Genomic DNA, 19,719 nt, shown 5'->3' with positions numbered 1-19,719 from the left:
CAGGTTCTTCTACTGGCACACACCTGTTGGAGATGCAAGTTGGGGTGCTCTAAACTTTATAAGCTGCTCCCTACAATCTGCTAATCTACACGCTGGTGGGAAAACCTGCCAGGAGGAGGTGGACAGGCACACAGCTGAGGGCTGGGTCCCTACTTGTTGAACGGCAGGGAGCTCTGACAGGCAAAACTACTTTGCCAGTTTCTCTACTCAGTGGGCCCAAAGCTGTAGAATATTTAATAGATCACTTCCACCAGAAACAGGAGTATTCTTTGGTGTCTTTCAAATTTTTCCTCAAACTGCTGGTCTTTTTCAATTCTTGTGCATAACAAGGAAAAGTCATTGACTGACCAGTCAGTACTTTCATGGGCACCACGTATTTGGCATGGAACAATTAATGTTACTGTTTATGAATAAAACAGGCTGTTCTCTGTTCATCATAGTTGTTACAACAAGGAGCCCAAGCGTGCAGGTGAAGAAGCTCATGCTCAAAACACAACTTTGTATAAACACCTTGTGTTAAAGACTGTTTGGAACTCCTATAAACCCTTGAAAACCAGGGTCTTTATACAGGGTATCTTAGAGGAGAATTTTCAGAAATTGATGTACACATGACTTCTAGTCAATATTCAATATTCAGCATAATACTTGCTCACTGACAAGAAAAGAAGGATTACCATTAAGTGTATCAGGGCCTTGGTTTTTTTTCCTATGACCCACTGCATAACACATTTCTGTCAAACTTCAGCTTATCATGTGAGCATTCAGTAGACAACTGCTAGAATTATTAATCTCCTCTCTTTTATTCTGACCAAACTCCTGACAGAGGAAGCATGGAATGTATCACATACCAAGTGAGCACCAAAAGGTTTACGTTATTTGGAGGATATATCTTTTCTTGAGACTGAGTCCAACAACAATTTGTAAATTGTTGGAGGTGTATGTATTTTTTTAAGGTGTGTACACCTTTTGTTAGGTACATCTCTAAATAAACTGAATAAATTACATATTTGGCAGGTTCTGCATTTTTGTCATAACGGTTGGATCGTTTGATAATAATCCAGTTAGATGTTTGGTTTGTTTTTTGGTTTCTTTTTTTTTTGAACACCAGCATTTGTCCATGGAAGAAGTGATCTTGGAATATTCTGGGAATATCATTGTTTTGCTGATACAGTTGCATTTCATTGCTTAAAAATACATTAAATTGCTTACTGTTTGTTTTCAAATAGTAGGAGTAGAAATACGTAAAAATGCTTTAAGCAATATCTATTAATGCGTTATTAAAAGAATGAGAGAATAATACTTTGAAGTTGCAGTATTTGCATAGTTTATATTGTTTTTTTCATATTTAATAGATTGCTTCATGGTCAACTTACCCCATTTTGTCAAGGACAGTTTATTTAATGTGCTAAGTTTCCATGACAATCAGCTAATTTAATCTCTTGTGATTTAATTTACAGGTAGTAACCAAAAATATATAGCAAGTATTAGTATATCATTAAAGTAATATAGCTGCCTAAATAAGATAAGGGACTTAGATACACAATTAGGACTGAAACTTTTTAATCTCTTGCTTTTATTCTAATAAAATATTTTGAAACACTCAAAGGCAAGATTGTGACTGTGTTACTGCTAAAGATCTTTATATTTCATTATTTCGGTCCTTAAGAAGCAGGCTAGATAACACATGCTTGCATATTTCTCTGTTCTTTATTGCTGCAATAACACAATTACAGATTTATGTCTAATTGGCATATGTGCAACATTGTTTTGATCTTGTTCTCCTAGTTCAGGTAACAAGCAAAGAGTTGTTTATATTTCCATCAGTTTTTACTTCTGCCTCCACTGAAGTCAGCAGCAGAGCTTTCTTTTACTACAACCAGAATAGGTCTTGCACAGGTTTCCTTGGTTATCGTGTCTTTTAGCTGTCTGGTATCTATGGAGACCCATTTTGAGGGAAAAGAGAAAAACTATTTGACACAAAACATTATTTTTTTGCCCTACCTCCATTTAAGTAATGCACATTATACATTTTTTTTCTTGTCTGGGGGCAATAGAAATTTATTCACTTCTGGCATTATCATCTGGTTTTCCTCAGCTGACTTGGGTTTTGTTTTTTGAGGGTTAGTTAGGAGGGCAACAGTTCAGGTCTTTTGAGCATAGATATGCATGCAGTGCCAGGCTAGTAGTGGTAAGGAATATATGCATATATAGATTTTGTGCTGCCCTGTTAAGCTGTCAAAATAAAGGAGACACAAATTATTTTGACAAAATTCTGTTAAGAATGTTAGTTATGAAGACTGTCATTTGAAAGTAAATGTATGGATTAAAGTGCTTGAGTTTTCTTTTATTATTTAGCCACTTTCCACAGTCTACTATCAAAAAAGGATTTCATTCCATATCCTGTCTCGCTTCTGTTGCTGAAAATGACGAAAATGTAAGTGACAGTAATGTAGATATGAATCGAAGTGGGAGACACTCAAATGCAGAAGATTATTCTCAGGTAATAATTTTCCTAATTTTTTTAACTTGACCTAGTTTTATATTCCAAAGGACAGTGAAAGACAAAATAGAAAACACTTAATCCTTAAGTATAGTATTTTAAAGACTTTTCAGTAAGCTTTTTTTTCCCCACTATTTAAGTAGCTTCCCTACCCTTTCCACTTTATAGTTATATTGATGTGTACTGGGTGGGAAATCTTTCCTAATACTTTTCGGTTTAACCTTATTTTTTTTATGATTTATTCCTCAGATTCTAAAAGTCCTATTGCTAACACTCTAAAATATTTTGGGTTTTCTCTTTATAATCAATTTGATGGGAGAATCTTAAGAAGATAGTCAGGGGTCTTTATAAATAAATGTTACTTCATGGATTAATGTTACAATTAGTGTATTTCAGCTACAGTGAAGGATGTACCTGGGCACGCAGCTGCTTGAAAAATGTAAACTTTATAAACACATGCCTTAAAATGGCATTCTCATTTGGTTCTTAATTGAAAGACTTCAGGCTAGATCTAGAAAGAGTTAAGGCTTCAATGCTGAGTTTGCCTGCTCTTAAATTTCAGAAGTTTTGCCTTCTAAGGGAATCCTCAGCCATGTATTAGACCCTCAGCTTCCCAAGCGACTCTGTGAGAGAGTGACATTCCTCCACACAGGTTCACTAGATGCGGCACGCTGACTACAGGTTGCCCAAGCTAGCCAAGGAAATGCTAGTTACTAGGTAGAAGTCTCCACTGTAATTTTCCAAGATAGGTAAGATGAATCTTACCCAAGTTCAGTAAAACATATTACTAGGATGACTTTGGCCAGTTGTAACTAGCATGGGGTTTTGCTTTTTTTTTCCTTGTTTCAGTTTTTGTTTTTAAATTGGTATGGGCATGTGCTACCAAAGTCTGCTTTTAGATAAACTTTTAACAAAATGCTTCTTTGAATATTTAAATCTTGTATGTTGAACAGAGGAAAAAGTATATTTTCAAAGAGTTTCTGGACACTACACTATTTCATGCAAGATAATTTGTATAGGGAAATAATTCACAACAAAGAGAAATAGAGACTTAAATATTCAAACAAACAAACAGAGCTCCACTGAAGTTATTTTACTTGCTCAACACTCTAAAGAGAACCCAATGTGGCAGCACCAGTATCTCTTCAATTTTGTACTTATTGTAGTAAACACTGCTCATAAGAGCATCTGATAGCATTTCTCTTTTTGACTTTAAGCAAATGGAGGGGAAAAGCAGTCTAGGCAACATACAAATGCTTTCAATGAAGATATACTCAAAGTCTGGATCCAACTCAATAAACCACTTATATTTTGGGGAAGATGCATTTTCAACTTGTAAATGTTTACTACAGTTCTCCCCTCTACATTTATTTTCTATCCCAAGTAAAGACTGTGTTCTTCTTCCATATCTGTTATATTCAATGATTACAATATAGAAAATAATTTAAAAGAACCTATAAAAATGTATTTATCCATAGTGTTGCATAAAGGAAAACCAGCAACAAAGTCCACCTCTGCACAATCCTGTAGTAAAGGTGACCTAATTATTTTAAAATTTCTACTGCCCTTTTCTGGGACAAACTGATATACTTGGGGGTAACATTTGTGGTATTTGGTTGAGGTATAGTGACTGCCTGTAGGGTTATAAAATGTGTTTGAAGACGAAAGACACACTGCTAAGGATAATATGTCAGGAGGTATCTTCAGGAACAAAGAAAACAAAATCTAGTTTGGTAAGTTTTGAAGTAAAAGGGAAATAATTTTGTATGTAATTTTTGGAGTGCCTATTTATATATTTCCTCTTCAGAGTATACTCTTACACCATTTTTATATTTCAGATTTGAATCTCAGTTGTTTTAAACTGTTCTATATCTATTGTGTGTATAGAAAGTGTATGTGTGTGGATATAGTTATGGGTATTTATGATTTTAAAATAGGGCAATTCTGTAATGAAGGAGAATTCTTTGCAGTAGAACATATATTTAGCTATTTTGTATTTTTGTATACATTTTATAAACAATACTTTAGTTAGTACTTCATTAGTACTTCACCTTTAAAAGCCTTTTTAAGAATTGTAACTTACAAAAATCATTACAAAAGCAGCAGGGTAAAAAGGAGCTGTAGGTAGCATCTTACAATATATAATAATTATTGGCTGCATGACTTCAGTCTCTCTAGCTGTACAAATATAGATTTAGTTAGTTACAAATTAATAGACGTTTATGTGCTGGAAGCATAAATGTACTTTGGAACTTTGATTTTCTCCCCTAATCCAAGAGTGTAAGAAAGAGCCATGTGACTGTAGAAAGCTGGTCTGTCACAGTAGGACATGCAGTCAAGGAGAGGCAAGGGCAAGTAAGAAAATACAAGAGACAGACATTGATAAAACTGGAATGGTTGGAAGAAGACATGAATGTGACTTAATCTGAGGGCAATCTGATTCAGACATGAAATGTAAGAAGTTATGAGCAGCTAATTGACTTATACTTGAACTTTACTTTTGCCTCACTTTAAATATCAGCTGAAAAATGCTATCCCTATTAAAAGTTGCAGTATGTAAGTGGGACTGCATTTGTAGAAGAAAATAATGTTTTTAACTTGCACAACAATCTTTTTTATTTCACATATTAAATCTTTTAATCAACAAAATTACCTGGATATCTCTGGGAGATTCATTATGGGAGAGCTTTCTTTCCAGAGCTTTAAAACTTAAAATAACACTATACAGCTATATATATATATATTTAGTCAATTAGTGATTAAAAAAGGAAACACTGAAAGAGAAACTTTGATATCCCTAACTCACTAGGTAACTGCTAATTTGTAGAATTTTATATTGCAGTATACTGAGTGTGAATAACTTTGTCTCCATTTTAAACTGTGCGATTGCTATTCAGAAGACATCTGCTTTAATAACCTTTGATATAGATTTGGCAAATCTTTGGGATGCAGCATTTTTATGCTTTAAGCTGACTGAAATTCAGTCAGCTGCTGTGCCAGATCCTCAGCAAGTTTAAATTAGCATATTTCAATTCACTCCAATGTAAACTGTATGAAGTTACATCACTGAATATCTGATTCACTGTTCCTAAGATCTGTTGTCACAAAACCCAGAGACTAGTGATAAATGAAAGAAAAAATGTTAGGAGCTGGATGTACCTTCTTTGAAGAATATCAAGTTGAAAGACATGGCATGATCCCTCGTGTCCCCAAAGTACTCATGCCAAAGAACAGAAATGCTTTATTATTGATTTTTTCCAAACTTTTTTTTATTTGAATTTCCCATTCCCTCTGATTGTACAGTTCTGAAAGCTTTGTGGATTTGCATTAGGAAAAAAATCTTTAAAAATATCATTTTTTGGTAGTTAAATTGGTTTTGAATCACACTGCTATTAAGAAAATACATTTTGTGAATTTTTTGTTTAAAAACTCCATAAAATAGGGACCAGTTCTTTAATGAAGCAGCTCACTTTTATTCTTCTTAAATAGGAAGGTAAGTAATTTATATGTGTAAGGTGCATTGAAATGCATGTGAAAGTAGATTTCTGGCTCGTTCCCTTTGGTTGGAAAAAATTATTTGTGGAATAAAGGCTTCCTGAGCTAGAAGGGTTTCAGAATTTGATTTTTCCTTTCATTTTTATTCCTTATCCACTTTTGTGGTCAGGAAAAAAACCAAAAAGGTCATCATTGTAAATTGCACAGCATCTTGCAGTTTTCTGGAACAGTAATTTTGGTAAACTCTTTTGAGAAAAAGATTATCCTAGAATAGTGTTTCCTTGTAGCTCTGCCATTCGAAAGCCTATTCGAATATTCTTCATCGTAATGAATTCTTTAATACAAGTTCTCTCCAACTCCATTGAGAAGAAAGCTCTTTGCATTCTGTTTGAGGAAATGTTGAACAGTAACAAAGCATGAAAAACCTAATCCAAATATGTTTACCATCATAATTTTCGATGGCTACTAGATATTTTAATAGGCTGACCTGATTCCTATATTCAGAAATCTTAAGCAGAACACTCTGACTTCTTCAGAACCAAGCTCCCTGGCCAATTCTACTTTCTAGAGCAGAAGGGTTAAAATCACCACTGTCTTCCAGTGACATAAACACAATACACTTGTTCTTTAATGTTCATGTTTACTTCATTTTTCTTAATTCAATGCCATTATTTTATAAATGCAAGCTCAGTCTTACCTTCTGCTTTACAACTGATACCAGTCTATTTTATTTGCATGCTCTGTTGTGTGCTTTTTTCATGTTCCCTTTATGGGACTGTCATGTCATAACAAGCTTTTTCTTCTCCTCATTCTAATCCTCTTTATGATATATTTCATAAACACAGTGAATTGGTATTGAGTCAACAGGAGGGCTAGGTAGAAAATAAAAAATTCTGTTTTCTTTACAAATATTATAGTTTTGAAGATTACTTAAATCTGCACAAAATGAAAATTCCCTGCTTATTTTTTCAGGAAAAAAGTATACATGAAATATGAGGCACATGAATTAGAAGAGGGACTTAAGAAGAGGGACACAAATTTATACGTTTGTGGTATAGAGAATCTTTCCGATGGGCCTTATCTACTTGCTTATACAGATTGGGACAGCTCCAACATTAGAGACTGAATAAAAGAGAAGCTGAGTTGGTAATCCAGGATTTTAAAGCTATTCCTATATGTCAGTCTGTGCACAACTTTGCAGCTGTTTGTTCTTTTGTATCACTACCTTTTTACAAAAGCCACCTCTGTGACATTCTCCCACATCACAGCTAAAACAAGAACTGATATTCCATTTAGTGAAAACAGTAACTCAGGAATAGGCAAAAAAGATTGTGTCCAAGTGACTATAGATGCAAACCCTTTGATGATATAACTCTCAGGTCAACATCAAACCTAGAAATTTAATACAGGGTTGGATCTTTGTCATTTTGGAAGTAGATTTAAAATGAATTTTTAATCTTAAAAATTATGTATTTGAAGCTTTACTCCTTCACCTGCAATTATATCCAGAGAGCTTATTTTTGGAAGAAGACTGGTGTTTTTTGCAGAAAAACTGATGTGAAAATTTTTGCCATGCATAATTTCTACAATAAAAAAGGATACTGGTTTTATAAAAATATCAGATAGATTTTAAAACATATTATTTGGTGGATTTGAATAAAATAATGACATAGCTAATGTTAGGAGGCTGAAAAATACAAATGAATGCTTGAAAGTAACAAGATAGCTATAAATCTATGAATTACCATTATTTCTACAATTATGGGTTGATGATTATAAAACATAATAGATGATAAATTAAATTTTTAAGTTAACCAGTGAATTTTCCTCACATTTTGCATTCAGATTTCCATTGATTGCAGGAAGGACAGCAAGTAACTAAATTCTCCCTGTATCTAACTGTGTGCATCCTTTCATGTTTCACAGCTGGATCCAAGTCTTTTTTTTATTTCTTTCTTTATCAGATACTATGGCAGCAGAGCTGACCTTTAAGACAATGTGTGTTCATTAAGGAGGAAAAACGCCTTTAGTTTCTCTTTCTATGCCAATGTCTTAGTCGCTGTAGCTGAGGCAATAGTGTAACAGAATGAGAACTTCCTTGATGCTCCCAGTTGTCTACAAATCAGTGAGGTTTAGATAGACGGACCCATCCTGTACCATTAAAGAAGCAGACAGCTTTTGACTATGTTATGTTCGCACTTCAAAAACTAGGTAAATGAGCCTACAGGAGTCTCTGCACAGCTGTGGTTAGGTTGCTTTCAGAGCTCAAACCAACTAAAGTAACATTACTAAGCATCCAGATTTTCCAGGGTACATTCTCCTTTCCTGGAAATTCTACTGAAGCAGTTTTTGAGGATTTTCTGTATCTCTCCAGGCCTTCCTGCTGCCAGCTGGTAATACCAACAAAGTAGCTTTATAGTAAGCTGCCACATGTCCGTACTAGAAGCATGGATCATGTGTACTGTCCAGTAAGTCTGGCAGAAAGTGCTAGACTCCTGGTACAAACATTACAGTCTCCAAGGCTTGTACAGTATGATACTTTTTATACTTTGGAGATGCCTAGGATTTCTGAGAAGAAACTTGATAAATTGTACAGTTGAGAGATACCTGTTTGGTAAATCCTGTGGCTCCTACAAAAAATTTGGCAATATTGGAATCTTGCAAGTTGTAGACTGCCATGCAGAAGTATGACAGCCCTATGCATGAGTACTTCTGAGTTTAAAGGGGAAAGATAGTCCATATTAGAGATTTTTCAGACCCAAATGTTGAGGCATGACTGTCAATGTCACTTGACAAGTGATCACAGCTTGCCTTTTGTTTTGCACCGTTGTATGGACAGAAGTCTGGAACAGGAGCTGAAGTACATGGGCAATTGCAAAATCCTGTTGTGTCCTTTTCAGCTTATTTGCTTTAGAAGAGCAAGAAATTAATCTAAAGAGGGACGTGTAAGACATAATATATTTCAACTACAAAATTGTTCAACCAAGTGTTAACAATTTCAACAATGTCTGTATTTTTCTGTTAATTGTTCTTTATCTTACATCTATCCCCAGCTTTGACTCATGAACATTCTTTAAAAAACCCACAACAGATTTGGAATACAAGTTAGGATTTATGCTGTGCAAAAATGGGACTTTCAAATTCTCTCAATAAACAATACTACAGTTAAATTATAAGTATTAAACTATTAGGTACTTCCTATTTTGGGACAGAGACTCTTAAATCTGTGGTTTATTCTCTCAACTCCTTCCTTTAGTTAGTTCAGAGGAGATAAAAAACCTAAAACTTTGACAGAGGTGAGATTCCTGAGCCTATTCTGGGCCTGTGGAGGTGCTGTAAAATGCTGCAGGAAGACTTCTACTGCAGCTAGGAATTAAAGTAGAAAGCCATAAGGCTTTCCTTTAAGGAAGCATTCACAGGTCACTTCATATTGTGTATTCAGGGTAGTCTGTAACAGGAGGGTTGAGGCAGACCTGGAGTTCTAGCACAATGTCCTTGTGCAAATTTTAGATGCTGTTGTGACCTGCCATCCACTCTGACTTACTCAGACTCTAAATTTTGTCAGTCCTCCCCTCAAAAAATATTTCTAGATTGTATTGAGAAAGCATAAAAGCAGCTCCAAGTCAGTATAGCTCCCACAACTCCTCTGGAACACAGAACAGAAAATCACTCTGTGTGTCCAGATGTTGGCCAGCTCAATGCTATCAGTTTCAGCATTAGCACCTTTGACACAGGTAAAGTTGGGTATATATGGGGAGTTTAGGTGGAGGGAAGGATGACAAACATTGTTAAAGGGAGACTTGGGATGAAAAGAAGCTTGCAAATTTGTTTGCAGTAGCCTTTTTAGGCTTTAATATTTATCTTTGCAAAGGCAAAGCTAGTCCAGTTAACCCATTAATAGGGCCACATTCAAATAGGAAGTAAGCTGGAAACTGGAATCTCTCTCCCGCTCTTCCTTCCTCATGAAAAAAACCAAAAACTGAAAAGCGCAAGTGAGTCTTGCGCACAGTATGTCATGTTGCAGGTAAGAGGGCAGTCAGAAAGAAGGATGACGAGGCATGCATTTTTAACAACTTTCAAGATTTTAATCTCTCAAAGAAAAAGACCCTGTCTTTTCAAATGTAATGAGTGGACTTTTCTGAAAGTGATTTTGACTTTAAATGTAAGTTGATACTTCGACTTCAGCAAGGCCTTTGACGCTGTCTCTCATGGCATACTCCTTGAGAAACTGGCGTCTCATGGCCTGGATGGGTGCACTCTTCACTGGGTGAAAAACTGGCTGGATGGCCAAGCCCAGAGGGTGGTGGTGAATGGGGTGAAATCCAGTTGGCGGCAGGTCACAAGCGGTGTTCCCCAGGGCTTGGTGTTGGGCCCTGTTCTGTTTAATATCTTTATTGATGATTTGGATGAGGGGATTGAGTGCACCCTCAGAAAGTTTGCAGACAACACCAAGTTGGGTGGGAGGGTTGATCTGCTTGAGGGTAGGAAGGCTCTACAGAGGGATCTGGACAGGCTGGATCGTTGGGACGAGGCCAGTTGTATGAGGTTCAACAAGGCCAAGTGCTGGGTCCTGCACTTGGGTCACAACAACCCCATGCAGAGCTACAGGCTTGGGGAAGAGTGGCTGGAAAGCTGCCGGGCGGAAAAGGACCTGAGGATGTTGGTTGACAGCCGACTGAATATGAGCCAGCAGTGTGCCCAGGTGGCCAAGAAGGCCAACGGCATCCTGGTCTGCATCAGAAATAGTGTGGCCAGCAGGAGCAGGGAGGTGGTTGTTCCCCTGTACTCAGCACTGGTGAGGCCGCACCTTGAGTCCTGTGTTCAGTTTTGGGCCCCTCACTGCAGGAAAGGCATTGAGGTGCTGGAGTGTGTTCAGAGAAGGGCAACCAAGTTGGTGAGGGGCCTGGAGCACAAGGCTTATGAGGAGGGAACTGGGGTTGTTTAGTCTGGAGAAAAGGAGGTTGAGGGGAGACCTTATCGCTCTCTAAAACTACCTGAAAGGGGGGTTGTAGTGAGGTGGGTGCTGGTCTCTTCTGTCAGGTGGCTGGTGATAGGACAAGAGGAAATGGCCTCAAGTTGAGGCAAGGGAGTTTTAGGTTAGATATTAGGAAAAATTTTTTTACTGAGGGGATTGTCAAACATTGGAATGGGCTGCCCAGGGAAGTGGTTGAGTCACCATCCCTGGAGATATTAAAAAAGCGAGTGGACAGGGTACTTCAGGACATGGTTTAGTGGGCATGGTTAATGGTTGGACTTGATGATCTTGAAGGTCTTTTCCAACCTAAATGATTCTATGATTCTATGATTGCATTCATATTAGTTAAGCAGCTTTAGCTTGGAAATGGGATCAAGCAGGACAAAGGTTTTTGCCAAAAACATATAAAAAAGAGCAGGCCACTTTTTATTTATGCAGCTGATAGAAAACAAAAGATGCTGTAGCAATCAGGCTTGCTCTTGCCAATGACAGTTGTGTACAGTTGCACAGCAAGAAATGCTTTTTGGAAAAGGAGCCTTCCATATTCTTTCCTAGAATGGAAACAGAAGAGAAAAGGATTGGTTCTAGAATAGGACTAATAAGTTTTCAGAATAGAACTTATTTTATTGTCAAAGAACAGTAATATCAAAGAACATTTTTTTAACAGCAGAGGAGTAGGCACATGGAACAGCTTTCATCTCAGACTCCAGATCACATGTACTTCTTTAGAAAAACATCAGTCTGTCTATTGGTGATGTATATGTAGGTATTGTGGTGAATTTTATTATTTCTACAATTCTTTAAAAAAATATATACTACAATGATAACTTACTAGTTTGTTTCTCCATCTCAGGAAGGACTGCCCCCAAACTAAGAATGTTCTTTAATAAAATAATGCAGGATTATAATCACCACTGTTGTTTGGGGTTTTTTTTTCACTATATAGGAGACCACCCTATTTTGGCAGCAGAATGCAGAGAGACCCAGTAAAGGTAAGCATGTTTGAATTTTATATTCAGACTTCTGCCATTCCCGTGTTGTTTGGCCTCAGTGTTAATCCTCATATACAAATATCAGCAGTCTTTCTTATCTATGCGTGTTAGTTTTATGGGAAAAGATTTTGAAGAACTGATAACAGCATGTATAATTACATGGAGTAGAATCTTCAGACTGGTATTAAAAAATCCCTGATTTACGAGAATATATTGAAAAAATAACAATTCTTGCAAGTTACTCTGCAGTAAATTGCACTGGATTTTGTACGCAGAGCTCTTTTTGTAATCACCGTGAATTATACTTTTTTTTTTTTCTGAAATAAAAGACAAGAAAAGAGGACAGCATCCATTTTAATAAAAGTTACTTTTTTAATGTGTTTGAGATTAGTTTTGAAGAGTATTCAAACTGAGTCATTTTTTCAAAATGAGTGCTTCTTTGTTTAAGTGAACATTCTAAGAGTTTGGTTAGGTGAACTTAGTAAGAGCCTTCTTTTTAAAAGAAGTGACCAGATTTTCTTGGTGTACTATGAATCCCTCATAAAGCTGACTGCTAGGAAACACCTTTCCTTTTGCCATAGTTCTGAAAGTGACTCTCAGAGCAGAAGAACATGTGAAATGTGAATAGGATTCATGCTTTATTTACACTGTGATTCATACATGTGACACTTGTCTTGGTTTTGGTTTTCAACTCTTCAGTCCATGTAGAAGCCTGTGCAATGCACCTTTGCTTTTTAAGCATTTCTGAAGGTTGATTCTCACGGGGGGAAAAAGGCATAGAGTACCATTTTTTAAAACTTTTTTTAATTTTTATTTTGTTCTCTGTAAAATATCTATGATCCCCTCTTCCAATAATTGAAAAATACAATAAATATCCTCTCAGTTAGAGCATGTGCACAACTTCCTAACTTGTACAGTGATTAAACCCAGTAATTTTACCCAAGATGTTTAGATATTTTCATAGTTTTTAACTTTATCTTCATTCTGGAAAAATGTGCAACCTATCAACCATCTCTAGTAGCCCCCAAAGAGGGAAATACAAGATAAGGTTATAAAGAGAAGGGGGGGGGACGGGACCCAACCAGACCTGGGTCATACTAAAAGTATAATGAAGAGTGAGAATACATTTATGATTTTTAAATATCTTGAAGCAAATGTAAATTGTACTTCTCCAAAATCTGTACTAATAAACAGTTTTTAAACAAATTTGGTAAACATATGCTCAGTTGAGGCAAAGGGTATAATTTTGAGGTTATACTTTTAAGAACTGATCATGATTTCAAGTACTGTAGTGCTGGAATGTCTTTTCCTATGAATTCTTACTTTACTAATATCATCCCAGTAAAGAAAGAACCAAAGCAGAAGAATCTCACTGTATCAAAATGCTACAAGCTAAATGGGCTGGAAATATATCCTTCAGTTATTCTCTCACAGCTCAGTGCCAAAACCTAGTAGAAATATAGTAATTTGCAGTAGATGACTCTTTAAGCCTGCCATGAATATGTTGGGATCTTGGAGTATTTTTGTAGCTGTCACTGTTAATTAATTCTGAAGTTACTGTATCTCAATAGCCAGATTGCCATCTTTTCCGCTTACTCAAAAGTCTACTCAAGAAATCCCCATTGAAGAAAAGCTCCCAGAGCACAACCAAAGAAAAGGATGAAGTGGACATGTTTCCATACTCTGGCCTATATTAGCAATAATTCACATTACTACTGTAACAAAGTCCTTTGTATTCAGGTTCTCTTCACGGTCTCCAGGCCATCTCAACCTATATGTTATCATTTCTCTATGCAAAATCCATTTATTCCAAATTTACATAGAAATTATTACTAATCATTACAGGATTCATTTCAATGTCTTAATTATGAATTAAACCCATATTCAAAAAATTGGTTTTAAAAGAAAAAAAAAATCTTTGGGAAAGGAGGCTTAGTAATCTATCTTGGTTTAATGCTTTGCACTGTGCCATGCACTGTAGGTTATGAGGGTTACTTTGTATTCCTTCAAAACGATTCATTATGAGTCTTTCAACTCCACAGAATGTCTGAGAGCATGAATCATGAACCAAAACTGAGAGAAACAGAGAACTCTTTTAAAAAATGTTTTATTTATGAGTATCAGGGTTTTAATACACTTTTTAACATGGCTAAAAATTGCTCAAATTTCTCAAAGACTGTCAATGAGAATTCAATAACTTCATCTCTTCAGAGTTTGGTTACAGGTCGTTAGTTAAATATATAAATAGTCTAATGTTAGGAAAGTTCTTTCTGTTCACTTGAAGCAGATTTGAAACACATTCCTATTGAGAAAAGGGATATTTTACAAGTAAACACACATACAAGCAAATCCTTTCCTGGATAAATAACTGCTTTTCAATATTTCAACATTTTAGTTTAGGAATCTCTGTCCTTTTATGTTTGTTTAAAAAAAACCAAACCTTTAAAATGTTCTCATTAAACTACTTAGGCTGCTAAAGTCCATTTACATTTTGTGCTATTGAGGTTTACCAAATGCAAAGAAATGTTTTTGTAAAAGTATAGTGCATCACTGTGTTTCTCTAGAATGTCCTCAGAGTAGGAAATCATAGCTCTGCAAATCTACCAGAACAAGAAATTTGTCCCAAAACATATAATTACATATAATTGTGCTTTATTGTAAAATGAAAATTTGTACATTTACACTTATTCTGTCTGTGTTATTGTTACAATAAAGCAGTTATTTTCTCTAGATGAAGTGCTTTTCTATGATTTCCACTCACTTTTGGTACAGATACTGTATCTAATGGAAGTTGTTTGTAGTATCACATTATTCCCATGATTATCCATTATCTCACAGAAATCTTGCTGTTCCACTATTTGTCCAGAGACATAATGAAGCTAAAATACAGGCTGAAAATGACAAAACCAGAAAGTGAAGTTTCAAATAAGCATGCTGGAATTAAGTGTGACATTACTGTACAGTGTATATAGAATATATTTGAAGTAGTGTACAGTGAGGTGGAAAATTTCTTTGATCATGTGCACAATCTTTATATTTTCCATAAAACTAGGTAGAATTTGACATTCTGTTAAAGTGAACCTGAAGTTGATACGTTGGTTGCCTTCAGTTTTGCAGCATTATGTAGCACTTCTTTCATCATGAAAATGCAATTCGGTTTAAGGCAGAGCATGTATGACACTTCTGTTTCTTTGTGTGATATTTTTCATCAAAAAATCTCCTTCCTAATCCTTCCCCCCCAAAGTAGTCTGACATGTTCTACCTGGATAAAGTTATTTTGCCTTTCAATCCATCTACCCATTTGCCAGCATTTGAAATTCGGTTTACTGGCATCCAACTAAATAATCTGTAGTTGATCACTTTTCATATTTTCTTTAAAACATTTGCTAATCTTCAAACTCATGGTAGAAAACCTACATTTAAAGATATCTTAAGTACCATTTTGAAAGATATTTTAAGTACCATTTTGTGGATTGGAGATTTCCTGTGCCATTATCTCTGTGCTCTGTTAAGGAAATTAGCTACAATCTTCATATTTGGTGTGTTATGTTCTTGCAATTTCTGCTGTAAATGGGAAATTTCTGGTTTTGTACCTCTATGCCAATAAGTCGGCCTGTCTGTCCCTTTTTACTGAAAACTGAGACAGGAGACTCGCTTCAATTTTGAACCATTTTGAACATTTTTTTTTACAAGGTAGTATTTTCTTGTGCTCTTTCGTTTACTTGCATAGCAAACATTTTAATTTGCTTATTATTGTGTTCTCCTAAAGAGCTAGCTCATGACTACAAAGAGCCAGATATACAGCATCCATATAGTGAATGAATGTTAGCACCCAAAACTGTAGTCAGTTTGATGAGGATCTTGTTTTCCATTAAGCATCTCAGTAAAAAGCCAGTGCTTGAAAAATGATGAGCACTTACCAAAAGCAATGACAGCATTTGATGCTAAACTGTCATAAAATGTGTCTTCTTGCTTTCTTAAGAACGTTACTCTTTCTAATAATTTTGGGCGTTTCGTGCAGTACAGTATTTTCTTACCACATAAATAGGGATTTTTGTGATAAACTCTGCTAATCACTGTTCATTTGCTACTCTTTGTTTTTTGCCTTTTTGGATTAATTGTCCTAGTTTGTATGCTGCTATGCTCTTAGTTATTGATCTGTTTTTATTTGTCTTCTACTTTTTGTTACAATGAATGTATGTTATTGCTTCTGTACTGGAATGGTTTCCCTTATTCATCAAGTTACTTTTTTTTCTCTTGTGTTTGATTGTAACATTAATCTTTGTTGCTTGAGTTCTAAACAGCATAAAATTCTTGAATTCAGATATGCCATTCCCTTTTCTGAAGCTCTCTGCAGTGTTTAACTTTATGATAAGCCCATATTATATCCCTGTGTATTTGATTAATATTTGCATTTGTTCAAGGAATTAATTATATGTTAATTATGGAGAATTATTTGCTGCAATTATCTTCCATATGTCAGTTTTAAAATACTATTTTATACTGAGCGCCTCTTAAGATTTGTTTCAAATGCATTTATCATTTTATTCCATAAATTATATCTTCATTATGTCACCTAGTGTTTGCAGTTTCTCATAGCTGGAAATGGCACTTCTTGCATACAAGGTAAATGACAGCAGTTTGATTTACTTTTTTCTTACAACTGTATCAGGAAGCTCTGAACAGCTTTGTCTTTTGACTGCAGAGATCAAAAAGAATAAAATATGCTTTTTGATTACATTCTCACAAGATTTTCATTACTTGTTCAAAGAGGAGCAGGGAAACTTCAGCCATTTTGTTGACACCATTTTTGCCTTCCATTAGCTGCACTGGAAGAGCTATCTTCCCTCTGACCCCAGCCAGTGTACATAATCAACAGAAAGCTTTTTGTATTGACTTTTAAATAGGGTGGAGCATATCTTCTAGTTGAAGGCTGCAGAGATCTACTGACCCTATTGATCCTGAAGAAGGTCTGTTGATAGTAGTCTAGTACTTATGTTGAGAATCAACAGAGAGGAGCAACATTGAGCCACAGGAAGATGCCATTGGGCATAGTTGGGCTCTACTGACCCCTTCATAATCCTTTCTGTGACAGGCACGTTTGTAAGCCAAGCACTGCGGTTATTTCACTGGAGACCTAAACCCCATGTTAACTTAAATCTAAGAAAAAGCCTAGATTTTATATCTTACAGGTAGTTTTTCCATAGTGTAAGGAATTCTGGAAAATAGTTGCAAACTAATTTAAAGCCGCCTACATCTTATAAACACATTAGTTATCCAGCGCATCACTATGTGTCTTGCTGATGGTGAAATATTGCAAAGCACATTTAAATATAAATTATGTCTTTTTCTAATTAGCTTTCTCATTTGTTATGCCTTACCTGTTTGGATATTACCTCATTTTTTTCCTCAGCAAACGTTCTGAATTACTAGCTGTTCATGTTTGAGCTGTTCTGTTCTATTTTCAGCTGTTCTGAGCTATTCTCAAAACTTCTTTTTGGGCCAGATTAAACATCTTCAATAACTATACATATGAATCTCAGAGTAGAGGCAGAGCAAGTGACATTACAACACAATGTAAAGTTATTAAATGATTGCAAAATGTGTCTATATGATGTTTCTGTGTTTATATTTTGGTATGAATCTGACAGTAGTTCTGATTTTCCTACAAGAAAATTCATGTAATGATGTAGTTCAAATATATTTCTGTTTAGAAGTCATTAGACTGATTTGTGTGAGTAGCGTCACAGGGGGTACTATCTAAATACCAGAGGCAAGGATAGGTCTTTGTGTCCTCCACAATTCTGTGTATTTTTTGTTTTCTGTGGCTTGTGAAAATTTTATGATACTGCCCCATCAGCTTTTCACTGAAGAGGAGCTTTGGACAAGGGGTTGTATTTTTCTTTATATAGATGACTTCGGGTTTGCAGAATTCATATGTATGTTTACCTAACATGCTTAAACTAAAGATTCTAGTGCACAGTTCAATATGTGGTAGCATATTGAGGCAGAATACTTAAGCAGTTGCAGATGTAAACAACAAATATCTATACAGATTTGTTTCAGTCACCTTTCGATCTTTTTAGGCTAGTGGGTTAATTTTTATTTTTAAATCTGAGATGCATGGAAAATATCCTGGTACTTTTAGGATAATTTTTCAGTAGAAGAATGATATTACTTTAATGTGCATATTGTCACTGTACTGGCTCTGTGTGTCTTCTTATCTCTGCAGAAGAATTACATGAGAATATCAGTTTTGATGCAAAACGAATGTCAGAAACAGCTGATACTGGTACAAACAGCCAGACAGGGGATAAATCAAAGGAAGAAATCAAGTCAGAAAGGACTTCTGTTTCCAGGGAAACCTGGATTAACTTTGAAGACTTCTGTGTTTGTTTCCAGTAAGGAACAGAGGTTTTGGGGTTTATTCCATAAAATATACAGTATAACAATGGTAAAATGTGAAACGTGACTATATAAAAACTGTATCTTCTCAACAGATCTTCTTTGTATAACCATCCTGCCATTCAGGCTAGTCCCAAGGCTACTCTTCAGACCAGACTTATTGTCCCTGTTGACAGTAAGTCTGTAGGTGCAGCCCCACGCTGTTCCTTGTGTATGTCCTCCAGAGTCCAGTGGAGAACACAACCACCAGCTTCATAAAGCATCTGTCAGCCTGTAATGTGGGTGGAAGATGGTAGGTCATGGAGTGTCCTCACACACCCGACACATCAGCCACTAGCCAGACACAGTCTGCATCTGAACAACACAATTCTAAGGCAAAAAAAGTTGTTGAAATCTTCTATTGACATCAGGATAACTCAGCTTGGTCAACTGGGTACTTTCTTTTGCTGCCTTTTCAATATAATTCCAAGGCTTTTCTACTTCTGCAAACATAAAAAAGCTAGTGTAATTGTAGCATAGTATCTTTAGTTTCTGTCCTTCAGTTTCATGTAGCCTGTTACAATATAGATCCTTTAGAGAATCTGACATTGCTGAGGGGAGTAATTTTATCTGAGAAAATTCTCCCAGGTTTTTTCATTTGAATTTGTAACTGACATTTCTTTGTGAAGCTTTTATTTTCATAAAAGTGAGTGTTTTCTTGAGCAGATATTAAACTCTGCTCCCTCTCTGAGAGAGAATGTATAACTTTCATGCCAGCAGCACTACAGGAACTTTAGGAATAAAAGGTCATAGATCACTTTAGACCTCGTTAAGGTGTGTCTGACTACTTTTAGGGAGCCCCAGGTCCAGGAAGATAAGGACTTCAGAAAAAAGCATCACAAGCAAAGTAATTTCCTTTCCTTTCAAAGTCTTGCTCACAGTGTTATACAGAGAGAATGTAAAATATGAACTTTTTAACTTGTTAGCCAGCCGTTAAAGTACTGTTGACCTTTTGTAGACCACTGTAATATTAATTAAGGTACAGTGCATTTGTCAGTTTCTTATTCCTGTTCCTAAACAGATGAGAGTTTACTTATTTTCACAGTGAACTGATAAAGTAGCTGTTAACAAAGCATCCTGATTGACTTTTGAAGAATTTATCACTTAGAAGAAATTAGGCACTTAAGATTTTCATTTTACCAGTCAGTTCTGTTGAAAGAATTTCCTTGACTGACATGCCTACATCTTGGATGCAGTGAAAATAAGATGAAAGTTCAGAGTGCATGTCAACTTTGAGAAATGAGGAAAATTTTAGTCATTGTAGGAATTGATATGTCAGCAATGGATCAGGATCGCTGTGTAGTTTCTGAGTA

At 35.7% G+C, this 19,719-nt stretch overlaps 1 protein-coding gene across 1 annotated transcript in view; it reads left to right on the top strand.

Moving 5' to 3' along the window:
- The window catches only part of ADGB (androglobin), a 123,928-nt gene that overhangs the window by 47,396 nt on the left and 56,813 nt on the right, over positions 1-19,719 (top strand). Inside the window, exons 13-15 of the mRNA XM_049800562.1 lie at positions 2,356-2,500; positions 11,917-11,962; positions 18,195-18,363. Coding sequence (XP_049656519.1) covers positions 2,356-2,500; positions 11,917-11,962; positions 18,195-18,363 — 360 coding nt within the window. The remainder of the gene's footprint in view (positions 1-2,355; positions 2,501-11,916; positions 11,963-18,194; positions 18,364-19,719) is intronic.

Source organism: Accipiter gentilis, chromosome 5 (assembly GCF_929443795.1).
Source record: "Accipiter gentilis chromosome 5, bAccGen1.1, whole genome shotgun sequence".
In the NCBI taxonomy this organism is placed as follows: domain Eukaryota; kingdom Metazoa; phylum Chordata; class Aves; order Accipitriformes; family Accipitridae; genus Astur; species Astur gentilis.
Note: the sequence above shows the minus strand (reverse complement) of the source record. Positions and strands in the feature narration are given on the sequence as shown.